Source organism: Natrix helvetica, assembly GCF_964273705.1.
Source record: "Natrix helvetica genome assembly, chromosome: 2".
NCBI lineage: Eukaryota > Metazoa > Chordata > Lepidosauria > Squamata > Natricidae > Natrix > Natrix helvetica.
The window spans coordinates 121689557-121710612 of NC_138552.1; the positions used below are offsets into that span (position 1 = coordinate 121689557).

Below are 21056 nucleotides of genomic sequence, written 5' to 3' on the forward strand. Positions count from 1 at the left end.
TTGGCGGAGGTAGGCATGACCTTTTTCTTATCTTTGTTCTCCACCAATATTGGATCTAAGGCTGTCCCGAACAGGTTTGGGCCTGCAAAGGGGGCGGCCACCAGATCCCATTTTGCTTTGTTATCAATTTGCCAGTTCCTGAGCCAAAGAAGTCGACGGGAGGCAACTGAAGTGGCCAGGGCGCTGGAACCGAGCCTCACAGCGTCCAGAGTCGCATCAGCGGAATACTGACATGCAGCCATGATCTTGGTCAAGTCTTGGTGAATGCGGTCATCCTGGATCGGGATACGATCCTGGAGTTGGCGGAGCCACATCACCATCGTGCGGTTAAAATACGAGGCTGAGGCTGCCGCTCGCACCGCCCATGCGGAGGCCTTGTAATTCTTCCGCAGTCAACTCTGCCCTCTTATCCTCCGGTTTTAGCTTGTCTGCCGCATCCCCCGAGACCACAGGAGAAGAGGAGACCAAGGCAGCTATAGGTTGATCTATGATAGGGAGCTGGAGAGCCTGCACAAAGGACTTCTCCAGATTATAGGCGCGACGGTCGTTGCTGCCTGGGGGAGAAAAGTTTGAGGGATGAGCCCACTGACTAGTGGCCACTTCTAAGAATAGGGGAGGAGCTGGAATTTCCTCCTTATTAGTGGCCGTATTTGAGAACATGGCCATGTCTGGATCCCTGGGAGGTGGGACCATGGGGTCCCCTGTCCCTACCTTAGTGGTCCTCCTAGCTTTCCGGAGTAAGGGCTTGAAAATGGCCGGGAGGAAAAGGTTGGAAGAGGGAGGGGGTTCAGGGGCTGCATCCTCGTCCTCAGAGAACCCCCAATCGTCCTGGCGATGCGCTTCCCCCCTGGAAGAGACCTCACTCATGAGAGAAGGCGAGGAAGCCCTAGATCTAGACCTGCTAAAAGGAGTGACCCTACTATGATGGGGGAACCTGTCTCTTTGGGTGATACCCCTGGAGATGGCTGCAGAAATTAAACGTTTCAGGTTTTCTGGAAGGTGGTCTAGATCCTCCTCATCATACTCAGGATCATAGTCCGGTGGAACCGAACCCCTACTGGGCCTCCCATCACGAGAAGGGCCATCAGAGGGGCCTTCTAACGGATCAGCCATATCCACTCCGCTTGCCTCAGGGGAGTTAGCTGGTGAGGGTGAATCCCCCCGCCCCCCGCTCCTATCTGACCTGGACGGGGAGACTGAGGGGGAGGAAGGACTGAATCCCCTGTTAATCAAGGGAGAAGGGCAAGGGGCCTCAGCCCGAGCAGATCTGGATCTGGGCCTGCGGGACTGGGCCTTTTTCTTCTCGGCCCTCTCAATGGCTCTCTCAATAGCCCTAGATCGCCTGAGCTCATCCCTTTGTAGAGCTCTGGAGGGCCTGTTGTCTGCAGAGGACCTGGAAACTCGAGGCCTAGACAGGGCTGTGGGGCCTGCCTTGTCCTCCTGAGCCTGGGGAGGCGCGGCCTGTGTTATCTCGGATCTCGCCGCCATCGCCCCACTCACGTGCTTGAATCGGGAAGATTGCAGAGAGGCCCGGCCCCTGCGTTGGTGAGGATCGCTCAACTCGGGCCTTCTTCTCGACTGCCTTAGGTATGTAGGCTGCTTCGGGCCCTGCCTCTGCTGCAGGCCTCACACACGTGGTCAAAATGGCTGCCGGCTTCGCCCGTTAATATAATCTTCAGGCGGCCGCTCTCAACAGCGCGCCGCTCCGATCCTCCCCAAACTCGTTGTTAAGGCCCAAATTGCTTAAAAAAGCACGCGCCGCTGCCGCGGGCTGTAGCCGGCACGGGAGAAGAGGCGCGGCCCGAAGGAAGGCGATCTGCCGGTTTTCGCGCCGAAAATAACCGCGCTGCGGCCCTGTCACTAATTTTTTGCTTCTCTCGTTGCGGGCAGTTGGGCGAGGCTTACAAAGCTGCGGAATCGCCCGGCACGCCCGAGGCCCCAGGAATCAGTCCGGAGCGATCGGCCCGCAGGGAGGGAGAAGGAAAGGAACGGCCCCACGGGGCTCTCCCAGCCTGCTGAGGACAGTAACAGGCTGTCCTGCTGGGCGCAGCTAGTAATTTAGATTTTTAGTAATTTTGGGAATGCTCAATTAGTCAAATTGCTCTGAATAAAAGTAAACTGAACACTTACAATCTCACTAGGAACCAAGCACAGTGCTTTGGACCAGACTGAGAGGAAACTGGGAACCAACAGGAGAAGCTGAAGGTTAAGAAGTTTTCTCTCAGTCTAATAGACCAATCAGGCTGTGCTAAACCCTCGCGTGACCCCTCCCTCTACTCTACAGGAAAACAAAACATTCATACTGAACTCATTGAAACACCATATCATATTGTAATGGAGCATAGTTTTCCTATTTAGCCTGCATATAATCACAGCAGATCATATTCAATTTCTAACATTCATTCTTCTTCATTTTGATATATTCTCTTAATGCTTGCGTCAAGCACAAGGCTGTTCAGCCAACAAAATAATTATATTGTAAGTTAGCACTAAAAATAGTTTTGATATGCAATGATTTTACTCACCAGATAGGTTCTGGACTTCCCAGAAGCTTGAGATTTTGTTGTAAGTTTTAATTCCATTTCTAGTTTCCAAATTTCTTCTTGAAACTCATCACGTTCATGTTCCCTTTCAATAGCTTGCTTCTGTTAAGAAAATGAAAGTCAATTTTACAGATTTTAGAGTCTATTTTAGATTTCAAATCAAATAAAAATCATTTAATTACTAATTTTAACAATTATTTTTCATAGATTATCATAATTTTATACTTTAAGAGAAACCTTTAAGCCAGAATGCTAGCAAAAAAAAATCCAAATTTTTATACATGTTTTTCTTACATCCATGAAATCTCTCTGATTTTTCAGCTGTCTTTCAAGAGCTTCCGTTTGTTGTCTTAGGTCAATAACTTCAGATGCCATTGCAGCTAGATTTTGATTTTTGTTTAACTGGTCTTCAAGTTCAATCTCCAAGATTTTCATCTGTGTATTCAAGTTTGAAAAATCTTTCTCTGCTTGACATTGCAATTCCAAATTTGTTTTTGCTAGAAGATCTATCTCTTTGATTAATTCTAATACATAAAGGAAAAACAGCAGTACCAAGAACACAACATTTTTCAAAATTAATATATATTTAAATTAGTTATGCACCATAAATTGTCAGTTGGTCTTACCTGAACTGCATGTCTCGAAGGTGGCGTGGGAAGAGTCACATATGGGTATTAACACAGCCCTTTTGCCCTAGAGGCTGAGGTAAATCTTGAGGCCACAGCTCCATACCTCCTCTGACCTCCCAGGTTAACCGATGGTCGTAGCAAAGAACCTGGAAAAAGGAAGGGACAGATGAGAAACACACACATCCTTCCTGCCTGGTTCCTGACTGACCGCTGAGCTAACTCAGGCCCTTGGCGTGGGGCGCCCTAACGGGAGGGAAGTGACTGCTCCCACACCACCTTCGAGACATGCAGTTCAGGTAAGACCAACTGACAGTCTTCGAAGTGAGGTGTGGGAGGAGTCACATATGGGACATACCAAAGCTAGATGTCCTTGGGAGGGATTACTGGGCCTGAGCCCCATGAGAGTCTAAGACTCCCTGCAGAACCCTCCTCCCGAAGGCCGCGTCCACGGAGGCGTCCGCGTCTAGTCGGTAATGCCTAATGAAAGGCGATGGGGAAGACCAAGCAGCGGCCCTGCAGATCTCCTCGAGGGGAGCCTGAGTGGCCCAGGCCGCTGAGGTGGCCGCACTCCTGGTGGAATGTGCGGTGATGCCCCCTGGAACCTAAAGACCTCGTGCCTCGTAGGCTTTGGAAATGGCCGCTCTGATCCACCTGCTAATGGTGGGCGGAGAAACCTTGGCTCCTCGGGTGGAATGCTGAAAGGAGACGAAGAGGGCCTCTGAATGCCTGAAGGGCGCCGTGCGCTTCAGGTAGATTCGCAGGGCTCGTCTGACGTCCAGCCGGTGCCAGGATCTTTCTCTATCCCTGGACGGCTGGGGACAGAAATCCGGCAGGACTATCTCTCGACCTCTGTGGAATGGGGAGTTGATCTTGGGCATGAACGTGGGGTCCAGTCTGAGGACGACCCGGTTCTCCAGGAAGGAACAGAGGTCCGCCCTGCTGGATAGAGCGTTGAGCTCGGAAACTCTCCTGGCTGAAGTGATGGCAACCAGGAAGACGACCTTAAGGGTCAGGAATTGGAGGGAGACCTCCCTCAAGGGTTCAAAGGGTGCCTCCGTTAAAGCCTGGAGGACCGTGGGAAGGTCCCAAGTAGGGAAGCGATGGACTACAGGGGGCTTCAGATTCGCCGCTCCCTTAAGGAAACGCCTAAGGACCGGATGTTGGGACAAAGGCGGGGAGTCCACCCCCCCCAGGACCATGGAAAGGGCAGAAACCTGCTGCCTGAGGGTGCTGGGAGCCAAACCTTTCTCTAGGCCTTCCTGTAGGAAGTCCAACACCTGGGGCACAGAGGCCGAAGTCGGGACAAGACCCCTTGCTTGGCACCAGTCCGCGAAGGCGGCCCAGGAGGCATTGTAAATGCGAGTGGTGGACTGCCTCCTGGATGCCTCGACGGTCTTAATGACCTCCGTGGAGAAGTGTGCCCCTCTCAGCTGTTCCCGCTCAATCGCCAGGCGGTCAGCTGGAGCCACTCCGGGTCTGGATGTTCCAGGGACCCCTGGTGAAGGGACCCCTCCCCCAGTGGGAGCTTCCAGTGGGGGGCTGAGGACAGCTCCACCAGATCTGCTTACCAGGGGCGGCGTGGCCAGAAGGGGGTCACTAGAACCATCTCTGCTCTCTCTGTCACTAACTTCCTCAGAACCCCGGGAATGAGGGGAAGGGGAGGGAAAGTGTAGAGGAGGCCGGGCGGCCATCTGCAACGAAGAACATCCGTGTCCATGGCGCCTCTGGACGGGAACCTCGACACGAAGGTCGGTAGCTGGGCGTTCGCTGGAGTTGCGAAGAGATCCACCGTCGGGCGTCCGAACCTCTCGCAGATCTGCAGGAAGATGTCGTGGTGGAGCTCTGTCTCCCTGCTGAGCCAGTCCGCCTGCTGATTCTCTATCCCCGAGATGTGTTCTGCTCTGATGGATCGGAGGTTCCTCTCTGCCCAGTTCCCCAATCGGAGAGCCTCGTCGCGTAGAGCCTTGGAGTGGGTGCCCCCCTGTCTGTTCACGTGGGCCTTGGCTGCCACGTTGTCCGTCAGGACCAGGACATGTTGGTCGGTCACCGAAGCCCTGAAGTGTCGTAGGGCCAGATGGATGGCCCTCAGCTCCAACTAGTTGATGTTGTTGCGTAGGTCGGTTGGGGTCCAGCGTCCGTCGTGTGTACCTTCCTTACTGGTTCTCTGAAGAGTGACCCCTTGTCTAGGGCTGGGGTCAACCACCAACGGAACGATAGGAGAACTTGGGGTGACACCCGGACCTTGAAGCTGGCATCGCTTGTCCCGGCTCTCTGGTGTGGGAGCAGGAACCACTGGAGCTCCCTGGCGTGGAGACGAGCCCAAGGCACGATCCCTATGCAAGAAATGAATTTCCCAAGGAGCCTGGAAAGAAGAACTACAGGAACAGAGCGTAACTTGCGAATCTCCTGAACCAGCTGGATGATGCTGTCCCTACACTCCCGGGAGAGGAAGACCTCCCCAGACACTGAATCTATGATGGACCCTAGGTGTTGAAGTCTGGTAGTAGGGGTTAGGTGACTCTTCTCGAGATTGATCGAGAACCCCAGGCACCTTAGCGTGTCGATGGTGAGACCCAGGTCCTGCCTTGCCGAGAATGGCGACCTGGCTAGGACTAGGATGTCATCCAGGTAACAATGGAGACGGACTGGCAAGGAATGAAGGTGACCCGCGGCCGCAGCCAGCACCTTGGTAAAGGTCCTGGGAGCCGAGGCCAGCCCAAAGGGGAGGGCTCTATACTGGAAGTGGTTGCCCTCGTGGGAGGATCTGGGGAATCTACGATGTTCAGGGGCGATTCTGATATGTAAATAAGCTTCCGTGAGGTCGATGGAAGCCAGCAAGTCGCCCTGCCTGATGCCCTCTAGGATGGACTTCAGCGAGGCCATCTTGATCCTATGGTAGACCACTCTGGAGTTGAGCAGTTTAAGGTCCAAGATAGCCCTCCACCCCCCAGAGCTCTTGGGGACCAGGAACAGGTTCGAATAGAATCCAGAGCCCTTCTCCCCCTCTGGTACTCTCTCTATAGCCCTGATGTCTAACAGGTGCTTAATGGCCTTGGCCATCAGGGCCCGTTTGACCGGATCTCTGGAGGAGGCGAAGGTGCGGAATCTATTCGGGGGTTGCGAGCGGAACTCCAGTTGGAGCCCGAGCCTGACCGTCTGGAGGACCCACTCGTCTGAGGTGATGCGATCCCAGGCATCCGCAAATAAGGAGAGACGACCGCCAATGGCGTGATCCCCGCAAGGATCACTTGGACCTGCGGAAAGGACGGCCGCCTCCTCCTCGAAAGGGCCGCTTGCCCTGCTGCTGACCTCTGAATCTGTCCCTAGAGAACTGTCTGTCCTCCTGCCTGTGCAACCTGGAAACCGGGTACCTCTGATTCTGGGGTTCCGTGTCAGGAGAGCGGTAAGATGCTCTCCTGGGGTACGGGGCCGGTCGGTGTTTTGACCTCCTGTTCGTGGACGGGAAGACACTTCCGCTTGTTCTTGTCCTCCACCAGGATTGGATCCAGTGACGCACCGAACAGCTTGTCCCCGGTGTAGTCGGCTCCTGCCAGGTCCCACTTAGCTCGAGACTCCGCCTGCCAGTGGCGTAGCCACAACAGGCGCCTGGAACAAAGCTCAAGAGGCATACTTAACTGCATCCAGCGTGGCGTCTGCCGAGAACTGAGTGGCTGCCAGCACCTTGGAGATGTCTTGCAGTAAACGCACCTCTGTGGCCGAGGTCCTGTCTCTCAGTTGTTCCAGCCACAGCACTGTGGACCTGTTAAAAAAGGAGGCGGATGCAGCCGCCCTAATGGCCCAGGATATTGCCTGGAAAGACTTACGCAACATCATTTCCGCCTTTTTGTCCTCTGCCTTGAGGCAGTTGGCAATCTCTCCAGTCACCACCGCAGAGGCAGAAGCCAGGCTGGCCACTGGCGTGTCCACCGAAGGCACCTGCAGAGCTTGGGCGAAGGTAGAATTGAGATTATAGAATCTACGCTCATTGCCCCCCGGGTTGGGAAAGGATCCTGGCTTAACCCATTGGGATTTAAGCACCTCTAGGAACATCTCTGGAGTAGGGATCTCCTCCTTTTCCACCTGGGGCCTGTGGAAAGGCCCCTTCTTAATCCCCCCGCTAGTGCTGGGGATGGCAGTCGAAGGGGTGGACTCTGGGGGAGGGTCCAGATCTGCTGTGGCCCTGGCCTTACGGAGTAAGGAACTAAAAAGGGAGGGGGGGAGAACCCGGTGATGTTAGGAGCATTGGGGGCCTGGGCATGTTCATCCTCAGAGAACCCCACCTCCTTCAACTCCCCCTCCTCCAAATCCGAAGCCTCACTGGCCGTGGAGGGAGAGGATGACCTGGACTCTCTGTTGGAGGAGTACCTGAGGTGATCTAGATGACCCCTGGGCTGGTCCCGGGAAGATCTACTTCTGGCACCCTTTGACTGGTGCTTCATCCCCGAGGCAATCCCCTGGGCTATGGCCCTGGCTAGCATCTCCTGGAAGCTATCAGGAAGCTCTGGGAGGGAAGGGTGCAGCTCTGGGGGTAGCAGCGGCTCCCCTGGATCGGGGGCCTGGGGTGCCAGTCGGTGGCTAGGCTGGCTGGAGACCCTGCGCCCAAAGGGGTCTGGTCTGGTCTCAGGAGGATGGTCATGCGATAGGGGGGGCGACATGAAGCTACACCCTCTTCCTGAACCTTCTGTAGGGCCAGGGGGGCCACCTGGGCCTCCTCCAAGGCCGGGAGCCTGCAGGGGGAGCGAAATCTGGAAGGTGAGGGGCTGATGGTAGCCCTGAATCTCCTGGAAGAAGCCCTGGTTTCCCGAGCCTCTTTCCCAGAGGAGCCGTTCTTATGGGCCCTGGGGTGGCCTTTCTTGGCAGGGGACCTCCCTCTGGTGACTGGGGGAACCTTCCTGGAGGTCCCCTCGCCGGGATCCGCGTCCCCTGTGGCTCTGGTCCTCGCCCCCCCGCTCCTCACCGCCTCCGCCATCGTACTCACGGTTCTGCTGGTCACCAACCTCCTCTCTGTTAGCCGGCTCTTCTCTGCCGCCGATCCGCGGCCGGAATAGCCGGCAGGCACCGATCCACGGCCCTCCCCGAAGGACCGGTGGAGTTTAGGCCCTTCGAAGCCTCTTCCGGCTTCGGTGGTGCTTCTTGAGCGCTCTCGGCGTCCGTAGGAGGAAGCCGGTCACGCGCTCACTCACGTGCTCAAGATGGCGATTCAAGATGGCGGCCGCCGATCTGCGGCCTGATCTCCTGCAGCTGGGGAGCGTTGGGGCGATCCCAGCCGGATCCCCGATCCTCCGAAGGTCTTCTGGGCGCCGGGAGCCGATTCACGCGCTCCGCGTGGCACGGGGGCTTCTTCCCCTTTTCGTGACCGTCCGGCCGCTTGGGGAGCGCGCGCTAGCAGGCGGCAAGGCTCTGCGCTAGCCGCGCTGAGCACGGTAGAGGAGGGGTGTAAAATCCAGCAGCGAGGGAAAAAAAGGTAAAAGTAGAAAAAGGAAAAATCCAAAAAACCTGCAAGCAAAAAAACCTAAGTCTTCGAAGTGAGGGAGAGTCAGGAAAAAACACTCCTTCTGGGCCAAAGGCTGAGGTTAATCTGGGAGGTCAGAGGAGGTATGGAGGTGTGGCCTCAAGATTTACCTCAGCCTCCAGGGCAAAAGGGCTGTGTTAATACCCATATGTGACTCCTCCCACGCCTCACTTCAAAAATCTTGTTTACAATACACTAGAATTATGACTCAGATTGGCATGTAACTGTCTTGGCAAGGTCCAGAATTGACTGCAATACAGGGAATAGAAATCTATCAGTTACTTTTTTCTTTGTAAAATATTCTGTAATATAGCTGTACAAAGAGGATTTTGGGAAGTTAAAGTGGAGGTCATAGCCACCTAACTCTGTTTCCTATCGTCATTGCTAGTTAGCACACAAGGGGCAAAAGACAGGGGGGGGGGGGGGTTAATCAGAAGAAAACTTCACCATAGCTTTCCCAAATTTCAGTTTTTGTGAAAAGGTTGTCCTCAATCTCCCCAGATCCATGTATAATCATGTCTATATAGTATGGGTCACAATGCAAAAGAATCTTTCAAGAAACATGAACTCTCATTTTTTAAAGTCCTTAATAAAAATATTACTTTGGAAATGCTGTTAGAAATGCTTGTACTGCAACTTAACCAACATAAATACTACTGCCTACTTTTGTTTTAAGTAACGTATTTTTCAGTGTATAAGACGCACCTTTTTCCCTCAAAAAAGAACTGAAAATCTAGGTGTGTCTTATAGACTGAATACAACATTTTTTCCCTCCTGAAACTCCGCCCCTTCACCAAAATGGCCATGCATAGCTTTTAGAAAGCTTTCAGAGAGCTCCTGGGGCAAAAACGAGCAAAAAGGGCACAGATAGCCTTTAGGAAGCTTATAGAGTGCTGCTGGGAGCTGGGGGTGCAAAAACAGGCCGTTTTTCGCTCATTTCTGCCCTCCCCACCCCCTAGCAGCACTCTATAAGCTTCCAAAAGGCTATCCGTGACCTTTTTGCTCGTTTCCCCCCCCCCCTCCCAGGAGCACTCTACAAACCTCCTAAGGACTATTCATGCCCTTTTTTTTGGAAAAAAAAACAGGTCATTTTTGGGAGGTTTGCAGAGTGCAAAAACTTTTTTTTAAATTTTCCTCTTCAGAACCTTGCTGCATCTTATACTCTGGTGCATCTTATACTCTGAAAAATATGGTATACTTTTAAATACAATGAAAATTACATTAACACTGGCAGCAGTCTTATTCTCCAGCCAAGATTTACATGTATTTAATATAGTAATGTATATTTCATTTCATACCAACTTCTCTTTCTCCCACGTTGTCAGCCAAAGCTCTATTTTGACTTATTAGTAATTTTTGTTCCTCCGCATATCTTGCATTATGCTGGGTTAACTTCTGAATCTGTGCTTTAAGCTTTTCCAATTCTGCAACAAGACAATGCTCAGATTCTTCTTTAAGATTTAAAGCTTCTTCCAAAGTATGTCTTTCTGTTAAATAACCTTCAATGAGACCTATAACTCAAAACAGAATAACATTTGAATTGTTGTTGAACAACACTAAAAGAATTTATACAAAATAGTAATATAACAGCTAGAGCTAACATTCTCTACTCTATGTGTAGGATTCTCTATGCAGGGAGTCTGTATTTAAAATGCTAATTTTACAATATGTAATTGTTTACCATTTATTCTAATTATATCAACATTAAAGCACCATACAGTTAAAGTACCAGATGACAGAATAATCAGCATAGCATGACAGAGTCGTCGTCCCCCTGTAATATTTATTTATTTATTGAATTTATATTGCCGCCTATTCACCAATGGTGACTCAAGGCGGCTTACAGAATAAAAGACCACATTTAAAACAATAAAAACTAACAAAAAGAATCAAATAAATTAATATAGTACAATATAACAAAATCAACCCCAACCTTCCACCCCTGGCAGATCACACAAGCCATTTAATGGGCTCCATCCTGCTCTGGGTTCCCCAACTGGAAAAACATGTTGTTGTAGTAGCAAAATTCCAGTACTTGTACAATGTTTTATGGCTCTACTTTCCAACAATTTTCCTCCTCTATAGTTAGATATGCGTTCTTTCTTCATGTAATTGTGACCAGGTCCATGATCCATTACTGGGAAGTTTAGCTTGCTTACCTTTTGCTTTATGAAGCTCTAGCACAAGTTGATTCTGAGCTTTACTCTCTTCATTAAAACAGCCCATTAATTCATGCTGTTCATTAAGCATTTGGCATGCTTCCCAATTCTTATACTTGCATTCCTCTTTAATATTACTATGGATATTGTGCATTTCCTCCAGCTTCGAAACAAAGAGATTTAAAAGTCAATGAAAGTATGCACTCTGAGAGGCAACCTGAAGTCCCAAATCCCTTTTACAGCTGTCACCTGATATCATTATCAAAATCTGGTAGCAAATGACTAAATAGTAACACAATTCCTAGTGCTTATTGGTGGGAAATATATCTAGAAATATATCTAGAAAGTTGATTTCTCCCTGCCCCTCCCAAGAATCCAATGAAAGAAAGGATAAGAAATCCTAGCTCTGTCAGTAACATAAACACATCAGCATTCCGTAACTATTTTAAATGTAAGTACGGTACCTTCAAAGAAAAGATATTAAATTTTAGTGAAGTTTCATCTATACTCATGGTAAAAAAATACTTTTCTTGCACAAAAACAATTTCTAGGTAGGAAATTTTATATATACCAGGGGTTTCAAACTGCAGGTTGTGATCCTTGGGAGACTGAGCATCAGGTGTGTATGTCACCATTAAAATAATGCTTTAGGCATGGTGTCATGTTTGGACTTTCGAGTATTGTAAGATAAGAATATAAGTATCCACCTGCTTCCTTTTCGAAGCAGAAAAGGGGTTTCTAGGGTTTTATGAACCATCACCAAGATTAAATTCTATGTTATATTACAGAATGTTATTTGAAAGGAATGTTTACACTTCCATGTTTTTATTATACAAAATGTTTAATTTATCTGTTAAATTATCATTATATCTATAATGCCAGTAGTTTTGAAAATGTTAAACTACCAAGGATAAAGCTATTAATATATTTAGTGGACTGGAGTTTTAATACAATTGAAATGGACTATTTCAATTTCTTAAGGAGCATAAGTGGTATGGCAAAGCATTATTCAATAATGATTCATAGATGTTCACCAATGATAGTTGGGTTTCATGTATCTCAGAATTCTCAATTGATGTGCCATGCAATAATTGTACTCTTTAAAATGTCTATAAAAGTATTAGTAATGTTGGGTATTTTTACTATGTTTTATATAGCTACATTGATCTCTCACTATTTTATTTAATTCTATTGCTGAGCATGTAGTTATTTGCTTCACTTAAGACCATTCATTCAGCGACTGTTCAAAATTACAACAATGCTGAACAAAGGGACATGCAATCTGTATTCAAATTTACGGATGCTGCAGTGCATCCACGGTCACATTATGACAGTTTGGATGCTTGGCAATCCACCTGCCATTCTGGCCAATCATAAGGACACTGCAACTGCCCCTACTCATCTATCGCCACGCCACCTCTGTTTTGCCAGATCCCAGAGGCCCTGGCAAAGTTATGTCTTACTCCACTTTGGAAAATCACACCCTTTTGAGATCCTGAGAATGGTGCCCACTTCCAAAATGCCATCCACTTCTGGGATGGCTCTAGGTAGCTCTGTAGGAAGGCCCTGTGTCACATTGGCTGGATGCTGTTTCAAGAAAGATGATCTTCAGAAGAGGTAAGCAGAACAAGGCATGATGGAATAGGAAAAAGGCTCAAGGCCTGTGGGTCCCAGTGCGATGGGAAGCTGTGCAAGGGTGCCTAAGGAGTGGGGGAGGGAGGCCTGGGGAGGCTTTGCACATGCCGCATATGAGCTGGGAGAGATGCTGCAGTGTGGGCCTATGCCTATACTGGGTCTCCCAGGAACCCACTCCTATCCTGAGGCACCTGTAGTCTGCTTAACAGCCCCAATAGAGAGAGCAGGGATTGTGGTCTTTAAGCAGGAGAGTCATGCTGGTGCCTATTAATAACCAGAACAATTTATCACTGTAATTCCAGGCTCAATTGTGGCCATAAAGACGAGGACTATCTTTATTTAAAGTGTTATACTGAAGACTGTTTGAGATGCAATAACATCTGAACTATACATAACAAAAGCATATCAGTTCAAGATCTCCAGTTCCTTCCCTCCATGGGTATAAAAGAATAGGTCTTAAGCACTACCTGGCTTCCCATACTATTAATATATAATATTTAATTACTGTTTAACTAAATAAAAGTATTTTACTTGTTTGGTTGATTCAGCAAGTATATCAAGAAGTTTCTCCACAGTAATATATAAACAACGACCAATTTTTTTAATCCTCTCTTCATTTTCAAATATTAGTTCTGGATTTTCAAAAATACTTTCACATAAATGCTCACTCAATTCCAAAGAATCAAAGCTGTGTTCCTGTAGTGTTTGATCAGAAACTTCACCTGTTCAATAAATTGATTTTTAAAATGTAAGTTTAAAAAACATGGAAAAACAACATTTTATTATATTTTGCTAATATAATTTTATAAACTGTTACAATTTAACTGAATTAAAATTATTACAGAATTGTCACCGTGTAGAAAATATTTCAGCATCTATAATAGAATTAGTTTTTAAAAGAGTATCTTTACCCGTAATTTCCCTGCATTTAAAATTTTCAAGAGATTCTGTTCTGACTGTTCTATGCTACTTGTTATTCTTAGTATTTTTATATCTACTATTTAAAACTGTTTCTGCAGATGTTTTTAATTTTTACTGGTGTTGGCTGGATTTTATTGACTTTAGTATATTCTTCTTTGTACATTTATTATATTGCTTGGTAGCTTTTTTATCCCCACAATGCTTCTTTCTGCACATTCCAAATGTAAATCTTTTGACAGTTATACCCCCACAGAAGGATCCCATATAAGTTATAGATACTTCTCATTCTCAATCATGAAGACCTTCACAATGATTCCTTAAAATCTGGTTTAGAGGGTTTAAATAAATTAATGGCCATGCGAAGAATTTCATTTAGAGTATTCTTGTTTTCTGTAGTTTACAATATCAGGTGGAGATAAACTGAATCCTTGGTAAAAGAAAATTCTAAGTATTGACCAAGTATAGTTCAGAATGATAGCTGGACTTACTGTAAGACACTTGACTAGTCATTGAAAGATGGATCTAGGAGGGAAGGATTAGATGCATCTCTTCTAGCTTAGGTATATGATTTTCCCCTGTTCAATGGAGGAAATCCCTTCCCATCAGACTTTATTAATAGCAACTAAGTTGCAAATGAGACATTAAGTGACTAACATGTATATTGGGGGTGGGTTGCTGCCGGCATAACTGCCGGTTCGACATGAAAAAAATTAAATGATTAATTAATTAAATGATTAATTTATTTACTGTGGATGGCATGCAAACCTAGAAAAAAACATAAAATTAGATAGATAGCTCAAACTAAAATTCAAACTGATGTTTAAGGCCTTGTCTTTCTACAATCTATTTAACATACCCCCTCCTCTTAATCACTATTGTAAAAGCTTACAAACCTGATTCAAATAAATCTGGAAAAAATATATGGCAAAGAAGAAATAAAAATGGGACTATGTAACTCCATGTTCTGCTGCCTGCCTGATAACACCCCCCCCCCCAAAAAAAAAGTAATGCTGTATTTGAACAGGGTCTAGTAAAGACTATAATATATTCCTGGGAAAGAAAAAACATAAATGTTTAATCTTCATGTCTAATCTTCATATCATGGACTGTTTTTTGTTCTCAGGTCATATTTTTTCTGACTTGATTCACTTGCTAACTTTTCATTTGCATCCTACATCTGAGCTCTTATTAGTGCTCAGAGAACCTGCAAAGTAATGAGGGTGCTTTCTTTCTTTTTGTCATTTAGAAAGGCAGCTCAAGGGATTTCAGTGGTAATGATCAAAAGAAGAAAAGCAACAGAAATGTACAACAGTAGGTTCCTAGTGGACCTTATCACAAACCCAGAGATTATTAACTGTCTAAACCTAAACACTTCCATTGACAGCAATTAAACACACATTTAGTACTCCCAGGACTGGGAAAATTGGGCTGGCAGCTCTGCCACTAAGCAAAGTGGTTGCTAAGTGAGAAATCACCTGGCCATGACTGGGCTGGGAAAAGGGGCTGCCTATAGAAATGGTTTGCTTTTCTTCATGGAACCCCTTGCAGAGCAGAGATTGGAGAGGAAGAGATTTCAAGAGAGCAAGCTATTTGCTCTTCTACACATCCTGAGCAATGCCAACAGCAGGAAAGGGTTAGGCAAAGCTCTTGCTTACCCCCACCTTGTAGAGTGGAGAGACTAGAACCAAGAGATTTTAAGAGAGTACTTATAAACTGTTATGTATAGTGTGCCCAGGGCCCAATAACATTGCTTTCAATGTGTAGAAGAGCAAATAGCTTATTTTCTTGCTATCCCTTTCCTTCTAATCTCTCTGCAGGGTGGGGGGGGGCGCACTGGGAAGAAATAGGACAATGCATATTGAATATAATGGTAATCACATCAGTGAGGAATATTACAAAGGTTGTAATTGAGGAAAGGGTTTTTTTCAGCACAATCATAACTTCGATCAGTCACTGAACAAATGGTTGATAAACAAAGACTACCTGTATAGCAAAGCTATGGAAGACAGCAAGAACATGGTTGCAGAATTCTGTCAAATGCTTTATTTTCCCTTCAAATTATTTACCTTGGCAAATTCTATTGTTATTCTTTAATTTCCATTGCTCTATTGTTTTCAATGGGTATGCAAGTACTGTTTCTTCAGCTATGATCGCTTGCGACCCTCCAGATGCCAAGCTTTCATCAAGACAAAGGCCAATTTTCTTGCAGATAAGATCTTCCATATCTTTTGTGGACTGCACCATTGTCAGAAGTAATTTCAAAGCCATCTGACAAGATTCTTGTAGTTTATCCCTACAACAAAACATTATACATTGAATTGTTAGAAGCCATACAGGAACCCTAAAATCATTCTTCCTACCAACACAAAACAAAAGTTAAACTTTGGATATGCATAATATCCAGTTGACTCATTCTACATTGAATTGACACAGAAACACACAGAAATTTAAGTTTTACAAATGACACTAAGATCTAAGGGTGAATAAGAATATTTGTCATTTCTTAGGAAACTGAATTAGTAGATCAAACAATTCAAGGTGGTATGCAGCAGCCTACTGAATAGCACCAAGGAACAGAACGCAAGCAACAGTTAATAAGTAAGAGCAAAAAAGCAAAGTTGCTCCAGGCTTTCCTATTAATAACTTCCATTATGCATACTGTATATTTTAACTGTATTACTACTTAATCCTTTAGCATAGTTTCCTTTTTTCCATTTGGTAAAAATGTGCACCTTTCCTTGTAGTGCCAAAGATTTCCAAAGTAGGCTTATGCACCTAACCAGTTGATTTATAACAGCTTACTATCCCATAGAGCAGCGATGGCGAACCTTTTTTGGCTCGCGTGCCACAAGTGGGGGGAGCGCAGGGGGGGTCGTGTGCGTGCGTGCCGCACCCATAATGCAATGCGCGACCCTCCCAGTGCGCATGCGCACACAAAAGGCGCAACCCCCCATTTTTACATGGTTTTTTCGCCCTCCCCAGGCTCCAGAGGCTTTATAGGAGCCTGGGGAGGGTGAAAAGAGCCTCCCCCGCCCCCCCTCCGGAGGCTTCAGGGATCGTCCAGAGGCTTCCCTGACGCCTTCAGAGCGCTTAAAACGACCCTCCGAGCAAACTTCCGGTTTGCTCGAAGGGTCGTTTTAAGCGCTCCGAAGGCTTCAGAGGCTTCCCTGACGCCTTCGGAGAGCTCAAAACGACCCTCCGAGCAAACCGGAAGTCACTTCCAGTTTGCTCGGAGGGTCATTTTAAGCGTACAGAAGGCTTCAAGGAAGCCTCCGGACAGTCCCTGAAGCCTCCGGAGGGCCTCCCGGGGGGGGCGGGAAGGCTCTTTTCGCCCTCCCCAGGCTCCTATAAAGCCTTTGGAGCCTGGGGAGGGCGAAAAATGGCTTTTAAAAATGGTGAACTCAGTGGGCCAGCGCGCGCATGAGCGCTGGCCAGCTGACAGGGCAGCGCCTCGCGTGCCCTGACAAATGGCTCCGCGTGCCATCTGTGGCACACATGCCATAGGTTCGCCATCACTGCCATAGAGATTAGTTATTGCTCCTTAGTGTTTAGGCTATCAATTGGAAAAGCACTGAGTAGGATTTTAAAATTGGACCAAGGGAAAAAATTCTCAAGTAGGAGTGACACTGTGGTCCCTAGGTTAATTGTCTCCAGAAACCACAAGATCTCAAACAATGAGAAATTAGAATAGAATTATATTAGCTTAATCCTTTATTCTTAAATACTTTTGGAAGCAGACTGAGGATACACAAGGGTGAAATCCTACCGGTTCGGATCAGTTCAGGGAGAACCAGCAGCAGACATTTGGCCTGGGTCGCCAAACCAATAGTGACCACTGGCTGGCCATGTCCCCGAACCGGTCCCCCAGTCGCTGCTCACTTGCCCCGCCCACTCTCTACTTTCCACCGTTCCAGCCTGCCTCCCCTACTTCCTTCCCCGTGGCCCTGCCTTGCTTGCCTGCCTTCCATGCAGACTTCTTGGTGTCCCTGTGGCCAGCTTGCGAAGGCAGGCAAGCGGAGGACCGCATGGAAGGCAGGCAAGCATGCTGGGGACGGACGGCTGTGGGGAAGATAGCTAGTACTCCCTTCTCCGGAGTCCTGACATGCTTGCCTGCCCTCCTATGCGGCCTTCCCGGTGGTCCCTCACGCCCGCTTGTCTACTGAGAATGGTGTCCAGCCTGGCCCAGCCAGTGAGCGGCTGGCCGGCCCTTAGTGGAGATGCAGCTGCTGCTCTGGGGCTGAGAGGGGCGGCAGCAGTGCTCCAGGAGGGCAGGCACAAGACAGATGTCCCGGAGATGCTGCTCATGCGCACCGCCTGCCCTCTCGGAGCACCGCTGCCACTGCCGCTCCTCTGACCCCAGAGAAGCAGCTGCGTCTCCATCAATGGCCAGCCGCCATCAGCCTTACCAATGCACAGGGTCCGTTGGGATGATGGGCATGCTGAATACACTGGCGGAGGATCTAGAACAGGTGTCGGCAACCTGCAGCCTGAGAGCCACATGCAGTTCTTTGACCCCTCTCCTGCGGCTCCCTGCTGACCCATTTGTGCAATCTGCTCTCCACCCCGAGAAGACATGAGCCTCTCCGCAGAGCCACATGGCTGAAGTGCCCCTATCATTTTCTCCGCATTGCCCAGGATCGGCTGCTCCGCCTCCTTCGCAGGCAGCTGAGTGTCAGCCGCGGTTTCCTTCATGTTGGCTCAGGAAAAGGGGAATGGGGAACAGGGAGCACCGGATGCAGGGAGGAGAGCTCCAGCTCTCCTGCGCTGCGCAGGGCTCTGCTTCCACAGGGCTCTCCCTTCTGCATCCGTCAACAGCTGCTACACATTCCCTTCCTTCCTGAGCCAACATGAAGGGGACCACGGTGCTGAGGAGTCTCCTGCACAGCAGGGTTCTCCTGCGCGGCGCAGCCAGCTACTTGCCTCACTGTGCAGTGGAGGCAGCAGGAGGACGAGTTGCTGTCCACACCGCCGTTATCCCCAGGAGAGTATTTTGCTGGCACGCACACCTGCCCGCAAAATGGATAAAAGCAAGAAAGGGGTAGAAAAAGAGAGAAAGAGAAATGAGAAAATAATGGAGAGAAAGAATAAGAGAGAGGGAAAAGAGAGGGAAACAAATCAGAGAAAGAGAGAGAAGTGAAGAGAGAGGGGGAGAAATGAAAGAGCTGGAGGGAGAGAATGAGAAGAGAGGAAAACAAATCAGAGAGAGAGAGAAATGAAAGAGCTGGAGGATGAGAAAGAGAGAGAGGGAAAAGAGAGGGAAACAAATCAGAGAGAGAGAGAAGGGGAGAAAGAGAGAAACGAAAGAGCTGGAGGGAGAGAAGGAAAAGAGAGGGAAAGAAATCGGAGAGAGAGAGAAGGTGAGAGAAAGGAAGAGAAAGAAAAAGAAAGAGAAAGAAAAGGAAGGGAGAGAAAAAAGAGAGAAAGAAAAGAGAAAAAAAGGAAAGAGAAAGAGAGAAAGAGAAAAAGAAAGAAAAAAGAAAGAAAAAAGGAGAGAGAGAAAAGAGAGACAAAGAAAGAGAAAGAGAGAAAAAGAGAAAGAAAGAGGAAGTGGGAGTGACAAAGAAAGAAAGAAAGAAAGAAAGAAAGAAAGAAGAAAGAAAGAAAGAAAGAAAACATATGACCACAATTGAGCCAAAAAATTTGGTTGCTAAGAGTGTTGTTAAGCAAGTTTCACCAGATTTTACAAGTTGGCCACGCCCACCCAGTCACATGACCACAGAACCAGTAGGGAAAATTTTTGGATTTCATCACTGGATATACAGGAAGACTTTTCACCATGGATCTTTTTCAGGGTATTTGTACTTAAAGCAGCTGGATATATGATATCATTAAGAACCTGCAAGCTACATAGTTAGCAGTGACAAAGATCTGATAGTAAATCCTAATTTCACTATCATCTTTAAAATGCTTGGGTATTCATAGTTGTGGATTATTCATTCTACTACTATATCACACAGTTGTATTTTTATCCTTGCTCCTTGACAGGCATGAGATTAATTTCCACCTAACTCAATTTTATTTGTTAGACTATTCACTCAATTTATCCATGTGCCTTTTTATTTTTTGACACTAAAGTTTTAAATGCTATCCGTTCATCATACCATCAAGACAGCACTATATTGAAGATCTGAGAGATCAGAAAAATGGTATGATGATTTTCCTTGAGCTAAATCAGATTCTGCATCTTTCACCACTGTAGTCTCTGTTTTCTACCAATGTATTTATATTAGAAGAAACACTAATATAAAGTGCCTCTTTCCCAACCCATCTTTAAAAATGGCATATTGGTCAACTATATCATATAGTTAAAGATGTAAATAAGTTTTTTTATTTCTAAGTTTCATATAATTCTGGAATAGAATATTCATAATCAGGACATCTCTCCTAATAGGTTCTGCATTATATCATGGTTTCATAAAAAAAGTTATATTAAATATTATATATTAACAGATATTGTAATTTTCCTACAAATTATCTTAAAATTCTAAAATGATTTTGAAATTATCATTATATTGTGTTACATTACTAATGTTTAATATTAAATGTTTAAAAGTTGGTCTTATTGTTGATAAATATGTTATATTTAATATTCTCTATCATACATATCTGCTCATTACACAATTCCCCTTCAGGGTAAGCAGTATTAGGCAAAGTGCCGAAAAAAGGTAAGAATTAATAAGCACAAGAAATTAAATGGATATAACAACAAAAACACTTTTTACTAGATCTAGTTGACGCCAACACCATTCATAACTCTCTCTATATCTTTCTGTTCTTGAACAATCCTCTCTTCCAGCACATCCATAAATCAGTTCTTTTTTTTCCCCTTTAAATTTCCTGTCCTTGAATGTCATTAATGCTATCCAGGTACAAGTTTCTTGATTTTCTTGACATCTCCCTCATTCTTCCTTTACACATGCTATTCATTGTTCTGCAATTTGATCTTCATTCATTTTTTCTATATGAACAAATTACTTCATTACTACTATACTGATTATTAATTCATTCTATCATTCATTCTTCACCTTGTCTACTTTCACCAGATATATTTTAAGTAACTCACTTCAACTTATGGTAAGTTTGTATGCAATATAAATTTCCCAAGGTTTAGTACACATTTTAGCAAAATATAATTTACTTGTTCTTTTTTCCTTTCCTTTACAACTTGAAATTATTCAATCCATTTTTTGTCAGTATAAATAACTTGATTATTTGATATATTAATTCTCAGACCCATACAATCTAACAAGCTAACATCAACTGCAAATTATTTGGATTCTTGGCAAACAAGACTACATCATCTCCATACAAAATATGCATACATGTTTATAGTTTGTTTACTTTATATAAAATCCAAAATGTACACCAGAATGTTTCAAGTGTTCAAACCTTTCATTCCTGTAACTGTCAATATCAGATCTCAACGTGGCTATAAGAATATTTTCTTTCTGATTCTCTCTTTCTTGTGGGTATAATTTTTTAAATTCAGTATTGGCCTTTTCCATTTCTTTCCTTAAAAAATTGATTTCTTTCTCAAACTGTGGAAAAAAATGAACAGTAAGGATAAATATCAATTTTTGCTAAGACAAGCATGCAGCTATCCTGTATTTTCACTGCACTTTGATGAACCATGCCACATAAAATTGAATGAATAATG

The 21056-nt window shown here is 46.1% G+C and overlaps 1 protein-coding gene across 4 annotated transcripts in view; it reads right to left on the reverse strand.

The window, feature by feature from the left end:
* The window catches only part of PCNT (pericentrin), a 140674-nt gene that overhangs the window by 91258 nt on the left and 28360 nt on the right, over nucleotides 1-21056 (reverse strand). For 3 of the 4 annotated variants that reach the window (XM_081943488.1, XM_081943490.1, XM_081943491.1), the window contains exons 15-21: nucleotides 20789-20937; nucleotides 15466-15692; nucleotides 13010-13200; nucleotides 10844-11006; nucleotides 9983-10201; nucleotides 2838-3067; nucleotides 2526-2645 (exon numbers count right to left, since the gene is read on the reverse strand). In XM_081943488.1, coding sequence (XP_081799614.1) covers nucleotides 2526-2645; nucleotides 2838-3067; nucleotides 9983-10201; nucleotides 10844-11006; nucleotides 13010-13200; nucleotides 15466-15692; nucleotides 20789-20937 — 1299 coding nt within the window. The remainder of the gene's footprint in view (nucleotides 1-2525; nucleotides 2646-2837; nucleotides 3068-9982; nucleotides 10202-10843; nucleotides 11007-13009; nucleotides 13201-15465; nucleotides 15693-20788; nucleotides 20938-21056) is intronic. The other variant, XM_081943489.1, reaches the window with a different exon arrangement.